Here is a 17,770-nt window from a genome sequence, read left to right as displayed (position 1 = left end):
GAGGGAGGCTCCTGGAACCTCCCTCGCCACACTGAACTGCACCCCATCTCTGCCCCGATTCCCTGCCGCCCGGCCCCTGGAGAGGGCAGTGTCCCCAGCGCCGTGGGGTGCTTCGAGGATCCACAGGCGAGCCCCTTGGGCTGCAGCTGAAAGGAAAGGGGGTGAGTGGAAAGAAGGTTACGGAGGCCCAGGAGCGCTGCTGTGTCCAGGTGGCTGCGGTGACCATCTAGGAGGAGAAACCAGAGGTCGGGGGTGGGGAGGCTGGGCTGGGAGGGGAGAGGGAGGGAGAGTCACAGGGGCTCCTGCTCCCCCTGCCCCTGCCCCCCGAGTCACACGCCCCGGTGGCCCTGTGTCCCCCCGCTTCCAGGAGGTCCTGTCCTCCATGCTGGCTACATGAAGCTGGGGGTAGACGTGGGGGAGGGAACGAATGGATGGAGGGGAGAACAAGACGAGTATGGAGTCTGGGATGGAAGGGGGAGGGGAAGGGCAAGGAGGAGAGACCCTGTCTTTGTCTGCGCCCCTGGGATAGGCCCCAGCCCCCACCCAGATCCCTCTCTGGCTTCCTGAGGGCCATGATCCAATACTACAGCACTTCCTCCAAAGACAGGAAGTGCTGCCATAGCAATGGGCAAAGCAGCCAGGAGGTGTGAATGTGCAGGATCCTGCCCAGGTACCGGACCTGCCTCCGCGCCTGGTGGGGCCAGCCTATGGAGGGCTGGGGGCAGCAGGTGTGTGAAGGGGGCCGAGAGCAGGCCAGAGCTGGCAGAGGGAGCTGAGAGCACCTTGTGGGGCATCAGAGTGTGCGTGGAGGCGGGGGTCGGCGGGGGCTGGGCAGTGCTGGGCAGGGACAGCTGTGAGGGAGCAGCCCAGGGCTTGCCTGGTGAGTGTCAGCAGGTGTGAGGGCCACATATGTGCACGGGTGCCTGCGTGGAACATGTATGCATTCGTGCCTGGCATGCCTGGGTACCTGTGTTAATGAATAGCTGTGTGGATACCCGTGTTGCATACCAACATGCATGCCATGCATAAGTACCTGTGTGCATGTGTGTATTCCTGAATGTACAGGTACCTGCATGAGCACCTTACATACCTGCTGTGCGTGAGTACCAGTGTGTGAATACCTGCCATACATGAGTACCTGCATGCGTGGGTCCCTGCTGTGTGCATCTGCTATGCATGAGTATCTATGTGCATGGGTTCCGTAACTACCTGCATGCATGAGTACTTGCACGCATGAGTGCCTATGTGTAGTGGATACCTGTGTGAGTATCTACATGCGTGAGTACCTGCATGTGTGGGTATCTGCCATGTGAGAGTACCTGCGTGCATGGATACCTGCAGGCATGAATACCTGCCATGTGAGTACCTGCCCTGTGTACTGAGTACCCACGTGCATGAGTACCTGCCATGTGAGAGTCCCTGTGTGCATGACTCCCTGCGTGTGTGCGCAGTTCAAGGTGTCTCCTCCTCCACGCCCGCGTCTGGGAGGGGAGGGTCCGCCCGCGCAAGGAACAAGGTGACTCACTGTAGGGGACACAGTCGTACTGCACCTCCAGGTACTTGTAGGTCCCAGGACAGGGATCTGGGAAGGCGTCGGAGCCGGCAACCACCACGCACTGGGTGCGGTTGTTACACCTGGGAGGGAGAAGTGGGCATCGGTAAACACTGAGGGGGGAGAGGAACGTCCCCGCCCTGGGAGGTGCCACATATGCTGAGGCCAGGCCCGGGCTCACGTGTCTCCTGCCTGCTTGTGCCTTCCCTGGTGCCCCGCTCCAGGCTCAGTCCCTGCTCAGATGGCCCACGGATGCCCCGCTCAGAACAGCACGGCTAACGTGGAAACGGGGAGGCAAGGGCTTTCCGGTGGGCTGCCTGGCAGGGGGAGGGCACCCTGCCCGCCCACGCATTCCAGAATGTTTCACAAACATTCCTCCAAGACCTGCTCAGCAGCCCCCGTGCCCCTCCCTTCTGCTACTCACTAGTCTGGGGGTCCTGGAAGGAGCCCAGGAATTACTGCTCCGGGCAGCATCCATTTGTCCATGCCCACCGAGAGGTTGAGCCCGGGACTGGGGACACGGCGGTCACATGGTACTATGCTCCATGTGCGGCATCAGGGTCCCCTGAGCACCACCCCAGAAAGACCCCAAAACCAAAAAAACAACCCACCAAAATAAAGTCAAATGACCGAGTCCGGCTGCGCTGCCCAAGTTTCAGAAATGTGGGGGCACAGGAGGGTGGCAGCGGCCGCGGAGGCGCATCCGGAATTCAGGAGGGCTGGCTGGGCGTCCGCAGGTGGGTGTCTGGTTCAGGGGTACCTGTCCTTGCACCACGCCCCCTGGTGCCTTCCAGGTCCACGCCACTCACATTGCCCACCCACTCCCTCTGGCCCGCCCACCTCTGCGACATTATCTTGAAGGCGTCGGGCAGGTAGCACTGCACGTTCTCCATTTGGAAGGGATCGGCGTCGCAGATCTTGTCGTCTGTGCGCCCGTAGTTGGCATTCTCCACCATGATGACGTCGCTTCCCGGGCACCGCAGCTCGATGGGGTAACCCTCGCACGCCAGCTCCCGGCGCATCAGCCCGAAAGGTAGCCCAGCCCGGCTCAGGCCCGCTGCAGGGAGGGGCCGGCACTCAGGAGGTGGAGCCAGCGCCCAGGAGGCGGGGCCACACTCAGGGGCGGGGTTGCGCTTAGTGGCGGGGCCAGTGCCTGGGAGCCACACTCAGCTGGAGCAGAGCTCAGAGGGCGGGGGCCAGCAGGGCAATGCAGTGGTCAGGAGGTGTGGTCAGCGTCCGGAGGCGGGGCCACACCCAGGGGCGGGGCCAGCGTTCAGGAGGCGGAGCAGTGGTCAGGAGACGGGGCCACACTCAGGAATGGGGGCCAGCGTCCAGGAGGCAGGGCAGTGGCCAGGGGGCGTGGTAAGCACCCAGGAGTCAGGGCCACACTCAGGGACCGGGTTGTGTTCAGAGGGCGGGGCCTGCGCCTGGGAGGCGGGGCCGCACTCAGAGGGTGGGGCCAGCGCTCAAAGAGAAGGGTCACACTGGTGGGGGCGGGCCCCACCCCAAGGGCAGAGCAGTGTCCAGAAGGCAGAGCTAGCATTCAGGAAGGAAGGCCCTCAAAGAGCTGGGCCAAATTCAGTGGGGGTGGGGGCATGGTCAGGAGGCAGGGCCGGCTCCAGAGGAGGAAGCCTGCAGCCTCAGTGTGTCCACCGCACCCCCGCAGGCCAGAACCTCATGAGGCCATCTGGATTGATCCTGGCTCCTGGAAGGTCACCTGTGGTCCTGAGGTGTCCTGCCTGACCCCACCTTCTGTCCTTCTGTTTGCTGAGGGGTAGTGAGTTACATCCCTTCAATCAGTGTTCCCCTAAAGGCAGTACTGTCCACAGGGGGACCTGGGCTGATGGGGGGGCGCAGTAACTTTGGGCCAATTGGGAGCATAGGCTCTAGGGTGAGGCTTGGTGCTCACTCCTGACAAGGCTCCAGCCAGGGAGAGCCAGGGTCATTCCCAGCATGCCCGGGAGCTACCTGGGGTCAGCACATGCAAGCTTTTTTTTTTTAAATAATGTAGGAGTACTGCTATTTACTCAGCCATTGATTAAGCTGACTGACTGGGCATGAACTCCGCAACATGCAAGCTTTTATTCCGATCTGGTCGCTGTGATGATCTGGGGTGCTGTGTATTTTTTAATTCTGGGTATCAGTCACCCAGTCTGAGGGTGGTCCTGCAGGGTAAGTGAGAGGACAGGGTGAACGTGGTCACCTCCCGCAGTGTCCTTGGAGCCAGGCCAGGCCGTGTTAGCTCCCCAGCACGTGCTTCACACAGACTGGCACCTCCCCCCTCATCACCCATGAAATCAAAACCTGGAGCTCTGAGAGCCACCGAAGCACCTCAGACGCCCACCCAGGCCAGGCGACTGCTAGAACCTCACCAGGCCTTGGTTTCCCAACTACCCCAGGAGCACCCGTAGCCCACAGTGGTGCTGTTCTGGAATGTTCTAAAATATTCCAGGCCAGATTGCTGGCGTGGGCCCTGCAGGGAGAGGCAGGACAGGCCCGGGGAAAGCCTCTTCCGCACAGGGTCAGCCCTGGCCCAAGCCCACAGCCGGGCGCTAACGTGCTGTTTCTCCTTCGTTTCCCATTTCCTGAGTTACACCTGGCGGTGCTCAGGGGGGTGCTCAGGGGACCACGCAGCACTGGGAAGGCTAAATCCTGGCTCCGTATACACAGAGCCCAAAGCCCCGATTTTGCCCTTTCCTGTTGGAGGTGGGGCCGGGGGGTGTAGAAGCCAGGGCGGCCCCACGGGCGAGGCAGACGCTCCCTGGCTGAGCCGCGTCCCACAGGACAGCAGGGCGTAAAGCCAGCTCAGGGGCCAGATGTGAGCAACGGACACGGGCGCCAGCCTCTGACGCAGCCAATTCAGGTTCACTGTCCAGCACAATGCGGGGTCCCTGGGCAGTCAGGTAGGGCCACCCCCTCCCCCAGAAAGCCCCATTCGGGCCACCTGCAGAGCAACCCCGCCAGCCCGGGTGCAGCAGTGTCCCTGTGCCTTCCCCAAGGGGCTGCAGCCCCACCTGGCAGTCAGGAGGGGGACACACAGCTGGGCACCCCAGCCAGTCCCTCCCACACCGGCTCTGGGTGGCCCCCAAGGACATGGGAGCGAGGCCCCTCGGGGTTTTCTGGGGTGAGTTGAGCCCCCCTCGGGGGAAGTTTGACATGTGTTCCTCCGGCGCCATCTGCTTGCAGGGCTAATTTTAGTCCCGGCAGGCAGGGAGGGAGATGGGGGGTGGGGGGCTGCTGAGATGCGTCTGGGGGCGGAGGCGGCTGCTCCTGGCCCAGCTGGGACCCCGCCGGGCAGGGACACTGGGTGCTGGGGGTTTGAGGACTGGCTCCACCGAAGGGGGTCTCCAAGGGGCGTGGCTCTCCGGGGGACCCCGGCAGGGCAGGCAGGGGTAAGACCGCCAGCCTCTCGCCCCACTGTGGGCGGGCTGGGCCCAGGATCCAGGGCTGCGGTGGGCCGAGTCGAGTAATTAGTTGTTTTGAAATAAGGGGAAGCTTTAATTGAAGTGTCTCCACCCGAGATCAGGGAGAGACGCCGTGAGAGGGGCTGTGGGCCCTAGGAAGGTCGTCCCGCAACCCCCTCCCCCCGCGCCCCCAGGCCCCCCATGTCCCGGCAGCTCCTACCTTGGGTGGCCGAGGTGACCAGCACAGCCGTGACGCACAGGGTCCAGGTGGCAGCGGCCAGACGGGCCATGGTGGAGGCCAGGGGGTACTCTCAGAGGCTGGTGCAGGGGGTTGGACCCCGCATCACCAGGCGGACACACGGCCTGGCCCACCAGCCTGGGGAGACAGGGCCAATGAGGCGGGCTCAGGGCCTCGCTCCTGCCCCCGGGAGCTCCGCCCCTCTGTGTGGGTCCCAAAGGGCAGGATCCCCCGGTAGCCACCCGTCCTGGGGTGGCAAGACTGGCTCGGGTCGCCTGGACACCTCTCTGCCACCCAGACTCCCCGAGTGTGCCCAGCGAGGCAGCTGAAGCCAGCGCCCAGGGCAGGGGACCCAGGCACCGGAATCTGCCCCCCCAGCCCCCGACTTCCTGCCTCGAGCTCCAGCGAGTTAATTAGGATCCAGCTGGCTGGCGCCACACGCTGGGCCCAGGGACCACTGCGTCCCCTCTTTCCCCTCGTGGGGACCCGCGGGGTTCGCTGGAGACAGACAGGCGGGCGGGAACGAGGGTGTAGCCCCCTCTCCCAGGGACGCCCCGGCCCTGTGCGCTGCCTCAGTCTCCCCGCTTGGGTCCACCTGCCCCGCCCTGGTCACAGCCACAGTCCTGAAACCTGCCAGAAACAGCCTGTGGGCAGAGAAGCCACCGCCCTGTGTTTGTCTGTTATGAACCGATGGGGGCTGCCCGTGGCGGGCTGGGGGGCCTATGCAGCACCAGGGATGGAACCCCGCAAGCTGTGTGCTCGCCATAAGCTCTCCCTGCAGCACCATCTCTCTGGCCCCTGATTCTCTCTCTCTTTTTTTTTTCTTTTTGGGTCACACCCAGCGATGCACAGGGCTTACTCCTGGCTCTACACTCAGGAATTAGACCTGGTGGTGCTCAGGGATATCCCCACCATATGGGATGCTGGGGATCGAACCCGGGTCAGCCGCGCGCAAGGCCAGCACCTGTGCTATCATCACACCTGCCCCAGATTATTTATGGGGGTGCAGTGCGGTGTTGGGAGCTCTGTGAAGCTGATCGTGAACCGGGGCTCCCACGTGGATGCGAGGCCTGAGCCCAGTCCTTCCAGGCGCCCAGCACCAGCGTCCCGGAACACAGACCCCGTGGCCCCATCCCGCGCCCCTCTCTCCTGCCACCAACCCGCCCATACTGCTTCTGCCTTTTTTCTTGCCAGGGAAGGGCTTGGGCCACACCTGGCCAAACCCAGGATTCCAGCACTCGGAGCCTTCTCTCGGACCCTGACCATTTTTCTGTTTGTTTGGTACTTTGGGGGGCCACACCCAGTGACCTTCAGGGGTTAGTCCCGTGCTCTGTGCCGGGGAGGGGACCTGGGTCAGCTGTGTGCAAGACCAGCACCCTCCCCGCTGTGCCACGTCTCCAGCACGACCCAGGCAACGTCATTGAGAAATCCTAAGGGAAAATGTCTTTCTATGTTCCCGTGGGGGTGGGCACAGGCAGCCGCGCGACCCTCACGTTCTGCCCAGTCCGGCCACGAAAACGTCCCCTCAGCTTCACTGACGGGGTTTTCAGGTTTGCTGCGGAGCAAGGCAGAACCCAGACCAGGGAGCACCGCGTGGGGAGCACCGCCCATCCAGGAGCTCTGCCCCAACCCCGTCCTCGCCTTCCCCTCCCCCAGCCCCTCAGGGCCCTGTGCGCACCCACCCCCACCTCACGAAGCCTCCTCCCTCTGCTCCCAGATAGGGGACCAGTCACTGGTGTCCACTCCCCTCATCACTGGCCCTCTTTCTCTCTGGAGGCCCCTGGGCCCCTCCCCAAACCCCACCCTGGCTGCGCTGTGGGGGCCCGCACACCTGGACCCATCCCAGGGCCGGCCTGGCCTCCCGATGCCCACCTCATGCTCCCTTTCCGCCGAGGGAGCCAGGATGGACTCCGGAGGGCAGCAGCAGCTCAGCCGGACAGGACAGGCTGACTCAAGCATCCCTCCAGGATCAGCCGTGGCCATGACACTTAGGACTTGCATCCTAGCATCGAATCGTGTCACAGAGTGGGGGGGCATTCGTAGGCCCCCACCATGCCCGCCCTAGCTCTCAGCCAAGGCCAGGCTGGAAGGGGCACTGTCCAGCACGCCCCGGTGTCCTCCAGCCGCCCCCTCATCACCGGGGTGTGCAGCGCTGTTCCTCCCCGTCCCACCCCGCGATCCCAGGATTTGCAAGCAGCCCAGTCCCCCAGGCCCAAATCCAGGCCCCTGCACCTGCTGGGGGGCCCCTCTCCCTACATGAGCCCCTGAGCCTTATCCCCGTGCATCCCTCCTGCCAGGCTCCAGGCTGAGAACAAACCCCCAACCCCAACCAGCCACGCCCATGGCCTCCTGGGGTCCCCGGAAGATGCTTCCAAGCTCAAAGGGCTCAAGCACAGCCTGGCAAACACAGAGACCCAGACTGGGGCGCCTAGCGCCGAAGAGATGGGGGGAACCTTGCCAGATAACTCAGTTCCATCCCCAGGACTGCTCAGGGTCGCTCCTGAGCACAGAGTCGGGAGCACCCTGAGAACGGCCAGAGAGTGGCTGTACCCCTAGTCCCTCTCAAAAAAACACAACAGGGGCCAGAGCGATAGTACAGCAGGTAGGGCATTTGCCTTGCACGTGGCCAACCAGGGTTTAATTCCCAGCATCCCATAGGGTCCACCGAGCACCGCCAGGAGTAACCCCTGTGCATCGCCGGGTGTCACCCAAATAGGAAAAAAAAAAAAAACAATAAATAAACTATTAAAAAAAAAAAAAAAAACAATAAACCAAAAAAACACAACAGGCTGGAGACACAGGGGAGGGCTCTGGCCAGACACTTGGCCCACCTGGGCGCAATCCCTGGCACCCCGAAGGGCCTCCCAACCCCTGCCAGGTCTGATCCCTCAGCAGAGAGCCAGGAGTCAGCCCTGAACACTGCTGGGTGTGGCCCCAACACAGTGCACACACACAAACGCACACACAAGCACATACGTACATATGCACACAAACATGCACACACAGCATACACACGCGTGCACGCTGCTGGGACGCGCACAGAGAAACCCCCACTGGGGCTGGAGCAGCTGGCAGGCGGGCAAAGTGCCCCGGTTTGGTTTCCGACACCACACAAGGTCCCCGAGCTGAGCACCCCACCCTGTGGCCCCAAACAGTCCCCAAACCCTCGGCTCCTCCTTCCCTCACCCCTGCCCCGGTTCCCACCAGCGCCCCCTGCAGCCCCATGGACCCCAGTGCTCAGGCTCTCCTGGGATCCCAAATCTGGGAGCACAAGTCAAAGCTGGTACCCTCACCCCCAGCGCCATGCCCACCCGGGATAGTGGGCATACACTGCCCCACTCCCACCCCTGCATCCTGGGAGCAGCTGTCAGGACACGGGTGTCACCTTGTCATCAGCAGAACCAAAAGTGCATGGCAGCGCCCCCCCAACCCCCACCATCCAGGGACAGTCATACCCTTGGCTGCCACCAGGGGGCGCTCTGGGCCGGTTCCCCAGAAGGAGGGAGATTTTCGGGAGGGGCCACGAGTGACTTTATTTTGTCCCCTGGAAAGGGGGTGGTAGGGCCTGAGCAAAATAGTACAGCGGGGAGAGCGCTTGCCTTGCACACAGCCAACCCGGGTTCAATCCCCGGTACCCCATAGGGTCACCCAAGCCCTGCCAGGAGTGATTTCTGAGCACAGAGCCAGGGGTAACCCCTGAGCATCGCTGGGTGTTTCCCCTGCCCTGACAAAAAAGTAGAGGGTTAGGGCAGACAGGCTTGGGAGCCTTGGTGAACGTCTGGCACAGTGAGAAAGCGGGAGGCCATGGGACTGCATGAGATTTTTTTTTTTTTTTTTGCCAGGGGAGGTCACACCTGGTGATGCTCAGGGGTGACCCCTGGCTCTGTGCTCAGGAGTCACCCCTAGCAGTACTTGGGAGGCAATATGGGGCCCAGAATATGGAACCTGGGTTGGTCGCATGCAACGCAAATGCCCTCCATCAGGACCCGTGAGTTTTTCCTTAGGGGTGGGGACAAGCTTGTCACATTTTCACATTTTCAGGGATCTGGGGACCAACTCTCCAGCTGTCCTATGGCTCCGGCCCTTGCTCTTTCCGTTTTAAAGAAGATCCCTGGGAGAGGACAGCAGGGGGCGGGGGAGTGGCCTGGCATGTCGCAGACCCGTGTTCAATCCCCGGCACCCCAGCTGACCCCTGGAGCTGCCAGGAGTGACCCCTGAGTGCCGAGCAGTCAGCCTGAGCACGGCTGGGTGAGGCCCCCGAGCCCCAACTCCCGCCCGGGCAGGCCCTAGCTGCAGGAAGCAGGGACTGGGAGGACGGGTCTGGCCAGCACACCAGACATCAGGGGACAGACCTGCCCTGACCCCAATCCCCCGCCAAACACGCACAGGGGCCGGGGGCAGGACCTCAGCTCGGAAGCAGTGCTGGGACAAGCCAGGTGCCATGATCCTGGGCAGGGGGGGAGGAAGAGGGAGGGGTCGCTGCTGCACCCTCCGAGCATGGCACCACTATCCCCTGTAAGCACCCTGAGAACAGATGACAGGGGCACACCCTGGCCCTGAGGTTTCCGGGCGGGGGACTGTCCTCTGGCCCTTCTCTCACCCAGAGCTGGGGGCACATCCCGGGGCCTGTGTGGGCCCCCTCCCCGTCCCTGGAGTGACACCTGAGTCCCACCCTCAGCCCCGAGTGGAGGGAGAAGCACAGGGGGGGACCCCAGGGCCCAGGCTCTGTCCTTGGGTGCCCCCGGCAGGGCAGGGTGGGTGACAGGTGGAGAACCGGCTGTGGGAAGGGGGCCCCTCTCGGCTCTGCAGCGCCGTTGCCATGGGAACCCTCAAAGAGTGGGTGGGCGGCTGAAGCTGGGGGGGGCAACGGTGCTGGGGCCCTGACGCTCCACCCTTACAAGCGGAGCCTCCAGACTCCATGGCCCAGGGCAGCGGGCAGGAGCGGGAGCCTTCCTGCCCAGGCCGCCCCAAGTACACAGGCCTCCTCCTCCAGGGAGCCCTTGGGCATGAGGGAGGGAGAGCAGGAAAAGAGGAAAAAAGAAAATATCAGGCTGTGGGGCCTCAGGCTGAGTCAGCTTCCAAAGTGACAGAGTGACAAGTGGCATGGCTGTCCCCTGCAGAGGAGAGCAACCCCTTCCTCTGGGGAGGGGTTGTGAATCCAGGGTGGCTCCCTGGAGGGTGCTCGATCCGTGACTACAGACATGCTGGACAGAGGGCTGGACAGCCCAATGTCCACACAGGGCTGGAGTCAGGGCGGTGAGCAGCAGACGAGAACCGAGAATGGCAGATCCGGATGTCCTGGGCCCGGCTGCTTTGAGAGGGAGGGGCGTGGGGAGGGCTCGGGCACCCGGCTCCAGCCCCGACCTGGCGTCCTGGCGGCCAGAAGTGAGCCCTGCGCACCGCCCAGCGTGGCCCCCAAACTGAAACCAAGAGAGATGGTGAGATCCATGACTCCCCCAAAGCTTCCAGGCAGCGCCTGCCCTGGGCAGGGGGCCCCATCCTGCCCCCACCTCTGGCTCTGTTCTTGGGGGCCCCGCTGGGGTCTGGCTGCATTGCAGGCCGGCCCCCCACAGCCAGACACAGCCTTGGGGTCTGGGGACCCTGCAGAGTTCAGAACCCCACCTCAGCGGCCTCTCCCCTCCCACTGCCCCTTCGTGGAAGCTCTCCCCAGGCCCACTAACTGAGCCCACTTCTCAGAGGTCCCGTTGAGCCTCACCCCTACTTCTTCATGTCGGGTGTCTCGACCGACCTGGGGCTCCCTGGATCCCCTCACTGCCCCCCCCGGCTCCCCCTGCTCCCTGTGGCCTCAGGGACCCCAAGTCTGTCCCCTCCTGTCTGCCCGCACCTGCCCGAAGCCCCCCGGTTCCCCCTCACCCGCTCTCGCAGGCCCCCTCTCCCTCAGACTCACATTCCCAGTCCATGGTGCTCCCTAAGGGACAGCCTCGGGGAGCACCCAGGCTGCAAGGCCGCCTGCCCACCGGCACAGCCGGAACCAGCCCAGCACCTCTGGATTCAACCCCCACCCAGCACTGCCAGGGGCAGCCCCCCCCCAAAAAAAAATCCCAAACAGGCCTGAGCAATAAGACAGCAGGGCGGGCGCGTGCCTTGCGCACAGCCGACCCGGGTTTGATTCCCAGCATCCCCACTGGAGTCAGCCAGGGTCAGCCCTGAGCACGGAGCCAGGAGTCAGCCCTGAGCGCCGCTGGGACTTGGCTATTTTTCGCCTTGCGGGGTGCAGGGCTATTTTTAGTGTCTTGGTATCTACCGGAGCGGTTTCCCTTCCCCAAATTTGGGTACTCGTGAGAATGGAGGAGGCTTGGGTGAGTTTTGCTTGGTCAGTCCCCCGCGTTCTGGCCCCCCAAACAAACAAGCAAACAAAACCAAATCCCCGAGCCCCCCTCCTCCCCAACCCTCCTGGGACCACAGGCCCAGGGTCCTCCCCGCCTCCCACCAAGCATTCAGCCCAAAAACAAAAGGCGAGGCTTACCCCCCACCCAGTCCCTCCCTCTCTCATGCTCTTCAGGCCTTTCTGGGCTGGAGCCCCCTCCTCCAGGCAGTTTGCCTGGCTGCCACTTCCTCTGGGCTCCCCACACTGGGGGTGGTCCCAGCCCGCCCCGAGCACAGTGGCTGGAGTAGGGGGTGCAGAGAACAAGGAAACTGTGCTCCCGAGGCAGAGGGAAGAGACTGTTGGCGGGATTCCCTCTTGGCCAGTTCAAATCCTGATGGTGCCTCACCAGGTCCAGAGAGAAGCCCCCAACTCTACCTCCTGCTCCCCATTCTTCTGCACCGTCGTCCTGGGAGGGGCCCGGGGTCAGGGCAAAGCTCGAGGGTGTCTCCAGGGCCCTGGACAGGATACTCAGAGTCCTGCAGCACTTCAGTTCAGGCATCACACCCAGCAGTGCTCAGGGCTGACTCCCAGCTTTGTGCTCAGGGATCACTCCCGGCTCTCTGCTCAGGGATCACTCCCAGTTCTGTGTTTGAGGTTAACTACTGGCTCTGTGCTCAGAGATGACTCCTGATTCTGTGTTCAGTGCTTACTCCCGGCTCTCGGCTCAGGGATCTCTCCTGACACTGTGTTCAGTGCTAACTTCCAGCTCTAGGCTCAGGGCTGACTCCCGGCTTGGTGCTCAAGGCTGACCCTGGAGGAGCTCAGGAGGCCCACTGGGCTGAACCTGGGCGTTCTGTGTGCAAGACCAGCACCCTCCCTGCTGTGCCATGGCTTCTGCCCCCTCGTGCACAACGGTTAAAAAACTGCACATCGGGCACAGATGCGGGTGCTGGACAGCTGCCTGGGTCCCACCCACGGCCCAGGGCCCAAGATGCACCCGTGGGGGCGGCCCGTGCGGGAAGGGCTGTGGGCATGTGACTGGGAGCAACTAAGCTGGGATGATGAGGAATGCAGGGGCCTCCGAGCAAAGAGAGGGGCCTGGAAGGGGCCCTGGGGGGCACAGTGGTGCAAAGACCCTGAGGTCAGTGAGATGGAGGAGGGAGAAAAAGGACAGACGGCCACGGGCCCACGGCGGGCGGAGGAGTCAGCTCCTGTTTTCTGCAGCTTCGGGCCAGAACTGGCTCTGCCTCTTTCTGGGGTCAGGAGATTTGTGGCCAGCGGGGGTGGGGGGCTGACAGCTCGTGTCCAGCAGAGCCATAGGGGTGAGCGGGGATGGGCAGGCAGGACCTCGGACGCCAGGGTGAGTCTCCAGGCCCGGCAGGCAGCCTCTTCCGGATGGTACTTGGGGCTGGGAAGCAGGCAGGGCATAGCACTCCGAGGACCCCCCCGCCCAGGGTGCTGACAGACTGGCCTCTCGGGCCGCAGCCTTCCCTAGGCAGGGCTCGGCTGTTTCTGTTTGGGGGCACAGGACTATTTTCAGTCCCGGTATAAGTCGGGGCATTTTCCCCTCCCCACATTTTGGTACTCATGAGAGTGGAGGAGGCCTGGGGGAGTTTCACGCGGTCGGTTCCCCAAGTTCCAGCAGCAGGAACAAGAACGAAGGTGCCTGCAGCCCAGAGAGGTTGGGTCAGTGGCCAAGGATGGGGCGGGGATCTGCGTCTGAAGGCCAGGAGGGCAGAGCTGGGTGGGGGCCATGCAGGTGTAGCGGGCCGCCACCTCCCCAGAAGGGAGGTGCACCTGCTGAGCCGGGGATGGAGACACGAGTCAGGAAATTAAAGGGGAGGACAGAGTGGCAGGACAGTGGGGAGGGCATCAATGGCTTTGCACACGGCTGACTGGGGTTCGATCCCTGGCATCCTACAGGGACCCTGAGCACTGTCAGGAGTGATTCCTGAGTGCAGAGCCGGGAGTAACCCCTGAGCATTGCCGGGTGTGACCCAAAAAGGCAACCTCCAAATAAGGAAATTATGGGGGCTGACTAGTGTGCAGCGGCAGGGGGAGCTGAGATGTTACAGACTCAAAAACTTGGTAGGCAGTTAGGGGGTGACAGATGCAGAAGTGGCCATGCAAAGGCCCTGTGGTATACCGGTACAGAGATGACTGGAACGTAGCGGGCTGCCAGGATGAGATCTTTTAGACCAGCGCCTGGACCGTGTCAAGCTTGGTGCCCCTGAGACCAGGAGACCCAGGTCTCTGCGCCGTGCCTATGACAACGGCTCCGAGTCTGCGGCCCCAAGTGTGTGGATACAGGCACAGTGTGCCCAGCATGTTCCCTGGCGCCCAGGGACAGGCAGTACGTGAGGGTCTGAGGGGCACACACACGCGCACACGTGGCCCCGACGCCAAGGCCACCCCATTCCAGAGCCCCTAACATGTTACACACGTATGAGTCCCACTGTCCACGCTCCCAAAGCACCCAGATGGCGGGTCCAAAGAGGGGTCCCCAGAGAGAGCCGCTGGGTCAGGGCACCCAGGGGCACCCCACTTTCCACCTTCCCGAGGTGGCTGAGCTCCAGCCACCTCCGGGAGCCTCCCAGGGGCGTTCCAAGCCGGGGAACCCCACCGGGGACCCCTGCGCTGGCAGGGCCTGAGGAAGAAAGACCCCCCCCCCACCCGTGGCGTCTGGAAACCGGATCCCAGGGGCAGCACCAGAAACCAAAGCCGCCGTGTCCTTGGCTGCACATCTGGGAATGAAGGCGAGGGAGACCATAAGCACCCCAGAACCCATGGGTGGGCAAGGAAGGACCCCTGAGCCCTTCGGAGCTGGAGTGACACATGCCACCTGCATGTCGGCCAGAGGGCACTGCAGGAGCCTGAGGGGAGCCCCAGTGCCTGCCCTACCCCGTGGGCACACAAGGCCCGGGGGGCCGCAGGAGAAGGGGCTCCCCAGGGCAGGCTGGGAACAGAAGCTCGCTTCAAGCTCCTCTCCCAGGCACCATGGCACCCCAAACCCCCTCGGGGACCAAGAGCAGATTACGGGGTAGCAGAGTCTCCCGTGCTCCCCAACCCAGTGCCCCATGGAGGTGGGGCTCGGAGAGGCCCTGAGCACCCGGGTCGGGTTGTGGGGTGCCGGGACAGGGCCCCCGACACCAGCCCAGCCCCAGTTGTTCCCTTGCCCGCTTTCCCGCAGAATCGCATCTCTAACAGAGTCAGTTCTGGGCGCGCTAATTCCCCCATGTGATAATGGAGGTGCTGCTCAGGGCCCTCCTCCCGCCGCCAGGTAACGCATTCACGGGGGTCCAGGCACCCCTTTCCCTCCCTCCCGGGTCTCTCCTGGGGCTCCCCCACCTTTGTCCGCCGGGCAGAGGAGGCAACTGGGGACTGCTCTCCGGGCGCACATGTGACACCCAACCATCAACTCGGGGTTCTGGGCCTGGGCGAGCAGGAGAAGCGCAGGGGAGCCCCACTATTAGCCGGGGTGCAGGGACGGCGCCTGGCATCTGGGAGACCAAACGCCCGGGGCCACGGGGGGCGCCGAGGGGGCGCGCAGAGATCACGGGCCTGTCCCCAAGCATCACTGAGGTCAACAGGCCCTGAGCGGACCCCAGCCTCGGGGCATCCCCACGCCCGCCTCGCCCGCCCTGCGCGGTACCCGCCGCTCTGCACGGGCGGCAGCGCAGGGGCCGAGCGAGCCGGGGCGCGGGGCGCGGGGCGCGGGGCGCGGGGGACGGCAGGGAGGCCATCTTGTCGGCCATTTTGAACCCCTCCCCCTGCTCCCCCAGGCGCCCCACATGTTCGCCCGTGGGCAGCCGAGCCAGGCGGCAGGTCCTGCGGCGAGCAGGGACGAGGGGGCCCGGCGCCGTGCCACGGCCGGTGGGCAGGGGGGCGCCCGGCGCCGCCGCCACGCGCGGGGACGAGCGGGAGGGCACAGCGCCCGGCTGGCCGGGAGGGGGGGCTGGGCGCCGACCTAGACGGGCGTGCAGACGCGGGGTGTGCGTGCGGGCAGGGTAAAGCCCGGATGCCCGCAGGGGACCCACGGCACCCCGCAACCTACAGCCCCCGGGCGGAAAATGACCCCCAAACCCCGGGGGAGGGGACGGGCGCTCGCCCTCAAAGAAAGAGCCGCAGAAGCAGAGCCCGGGGCATCCCCGGGTACCACGGAGAGCGAGATGCTGCGGGCGGGCGCCCGCTCCCGCCCGCGCCGTCCCCCGCGCCCCACGGCCCCGCAGGGGCGCCCAGACAGACCCCTCCCTGGCCCCCATCCCCGCGCCCCTGCGTCTGGGGGCCACGCGAGCCCCGGCTCCTCCGCCGCGCGCCCCCGCAGCCGCTCACGCCCAGACACCTCCACAAACAGGGCGCCCGGGCCCGCGCGCGCCCGCCCCGGGGACACGCAGGCCGCGCCGCTTCCCACAAAGGCTGGCGCGCGGGCACACGCGGGCACACGCAGCCACGCGCGGGCACCCTCGCGGCCCCCTGCGCCCGCCCCGCAGCGCCCCGCCCGGCCCCTCGAGGTGGGGGCGCCGTGCCCGCCGCCCCCTCCCGGCCCACCCCGCGGCCCGGCCCCGCACACCTGGCCCAGGTGCGCCCCGCGCCCGCACTCACCTGTCCCGCGCCGCTCCGGGGTCGGCCGTGCGCGTCTCTCCTGCGGCTCCGCGGACCCGGGCCCCCCGCCCGGCACATCTCCCGGAGCCGCGGGGTGGGGGGGAGTAACGGGTGAGGGGCGGCGGAGCGAGGGCGGCCTCCGTGTCCCCTGTCTTTCCCCGGCCCCGCACCGCCGCCACGGAACCCCAAAATTTTAATCAAAAAAAAAAAAAAAGCAGCGGCTCCCACGGCGCCCGAGGCGGCCCCCTCGCGGCGGCGGCGGCGGCTCCCGGGCTGGGGGCGAGCGGGTCCGCGCCCCTCCCGGGGAGGCGGGCGGCGGGGGCGGCGTCAGAGCCTCTGGGGCTGGGGCGAGGCGGAGCCCCCCGAGGCGGCGCCGGCGGCGGCCCGCATCTCCCCGCAGCTCCGAGCCCCCACTCGGGCGGCACGTGTGCGCCCAGGCGACTGCCCGGCCCTCTCCGACGGCGGCGGCCGAGGGGTTAACGGGGCAGCCGGGGCACCCCTACAGCCCCCCGCCGCCCGGCTGAGCCGCTGCGGGGCCCGCGCGGCCCCATCCGCCGGGGCCTCCTCGGCAGACGGCGGGGCGGGGGCGCCGCAGCGCCGACAGCTCCCGCGCCGACGGCACGGGCTCCCCGCAGTGGCCGCGGGGGGCTCGGGTGGGGGACGGGCGGAGCGGCGCTGGCGGGGTGGGGGGCGCGGCTGGAGGCGGGCGCCGCGGCGTCGCGCCCCCGGGGCGGCCGGAGTGCGGGGCGGGGAGGGGGGGCGCGCAGCGGGCCGGGCCCGTGGGCACCGCAAGACGCGCGGACCGAGCCGACGCCGGGCACCAGCTCTGACAAGCCGCCCGCTCGTCCCTCTCCCCGGCTCGCCCGCGCCGGGGGGACGCGGGGGGGCGACGCGGCGCGCGCAAAACCCGGAGCGGAGCCGCCGCCCGGACCCGGCCACCGCAACCTGCCCGCGCGCACCGGGGCGGGGGGCGGGGGGGCGGGGAGCGGTCCCCAAAACCCGGGCTGGAGTTCCCCGGCCTTCGCTTCCTCGGGCCCCTCTGGCAAAGTGGGGAGAGGCCCCGCGACGTGCCGGCTCCCCGCGCAGGAGCGCGCCGTGGGGGAGGGGAGGGCGTCGGGAAGACCCGGAGCGGACCGGGTCCGGCCGATCCGAGAGGGGAGCCGGCCGGAAAGGGGGTACGCAAAACCCGGCTTGGACAGGCCGACGGCGGGAACAGGGGACGCGGCAGTCGGACCAATTGCGCCAGGGCCCGGCTGGCCCCGCTCCGGCCGGCGCCGTCCTGGGGGACAGCCGTGCGTCACGCTCCGGATGCGGTGGGGACACGCAAGACCCGGCGCAGAGTGTGCGGGAGCGGGCGGCGGCGGCGCGGCCGGCGGAGAGGGCGTTCGCAGGGGTGGGGGACCGGCTGCCCGTTTTCCCGGCCGCGATCTGCCCGGTGAGGGGGGCGGGGGGCGCGGGGCGCGGGTCACAGCGGAGTCGGGGTCGGGCCGTGGCCCGGGAAACGGACCCGGCAAATAAAAGCGCGGGACGCCCGCAAAGCCAGGACTGGAGGTCGCGGGGTGGCACCGGACCCGCACCGGACCGGGGACGGGAGGCCACCGGGCAGGGGAGGGGCAGGGGGAGGTTCGGCTCTAACAGCCTCACTT

General features: G+C 65.9%; 1 protein-coding gene across 3 annotated transcripts in view; it reads right to left on the bottom strand.

The window, feature by feature from the left end:
* ADGRL1 (adhesion G protein-coupled receptor L1) overlaps window positions 1-16,332 on the bottom strand; it is a 31,830-nt gene extending 15,498 nt beyond the window's left edge. For 2 of the 3 annotated variants that reach the window (XM_055129082.1, XM_055129083.1), the window contains exons 1-4: window positions 16,125-16,332; window positions 5,177-5,332; window positions 2,393-2,609; window positions 1,526-1,635 (exon numbers count right to left, since the gene is read on the bottom strand). In XM_055129082.1, the coding sequence (XP_054985057.1) occupies window positions 1,526-1,635; window positions 2,393-2,609; window positions 5,177-5,246 (397 nt within the window). In that variant the 5' untranslated portion in view covers window positions 5,247-5,332; window positions 16,125-16,332. The remainder of the gene's footprint in view (window positions 1-1,525; window positions 1,636-2,392; window positions 2,610-5,176; window positions 5,333-16,124) is intronic. The other variant, XM_055129084.1, reaches the window with a different exon arrangement.
* Between the last annotated feature and the right edge of the window lie 1,438 nt (window positions 16,333-17,770).

Source organism: Sorex araneus, chromosome 2, assembly GCF_027595985.1.
Source record: "Sorex araneus isolate mSorAra2 chromosome 2, mSorAra2.pri, whole genome shotgun sequence".
In the NCBI taxonomy this organism is placed as follows: Eukaryota; Metazoa; Chordata; class Mammalia; order Eulipotyphla; family Soricidae; genus Sorex; species Sorex araneus.
Note: the sequence above shows the minus strand (reverse complement) of the source record. Positions and strands in the feature narration are given on the sequence as shown.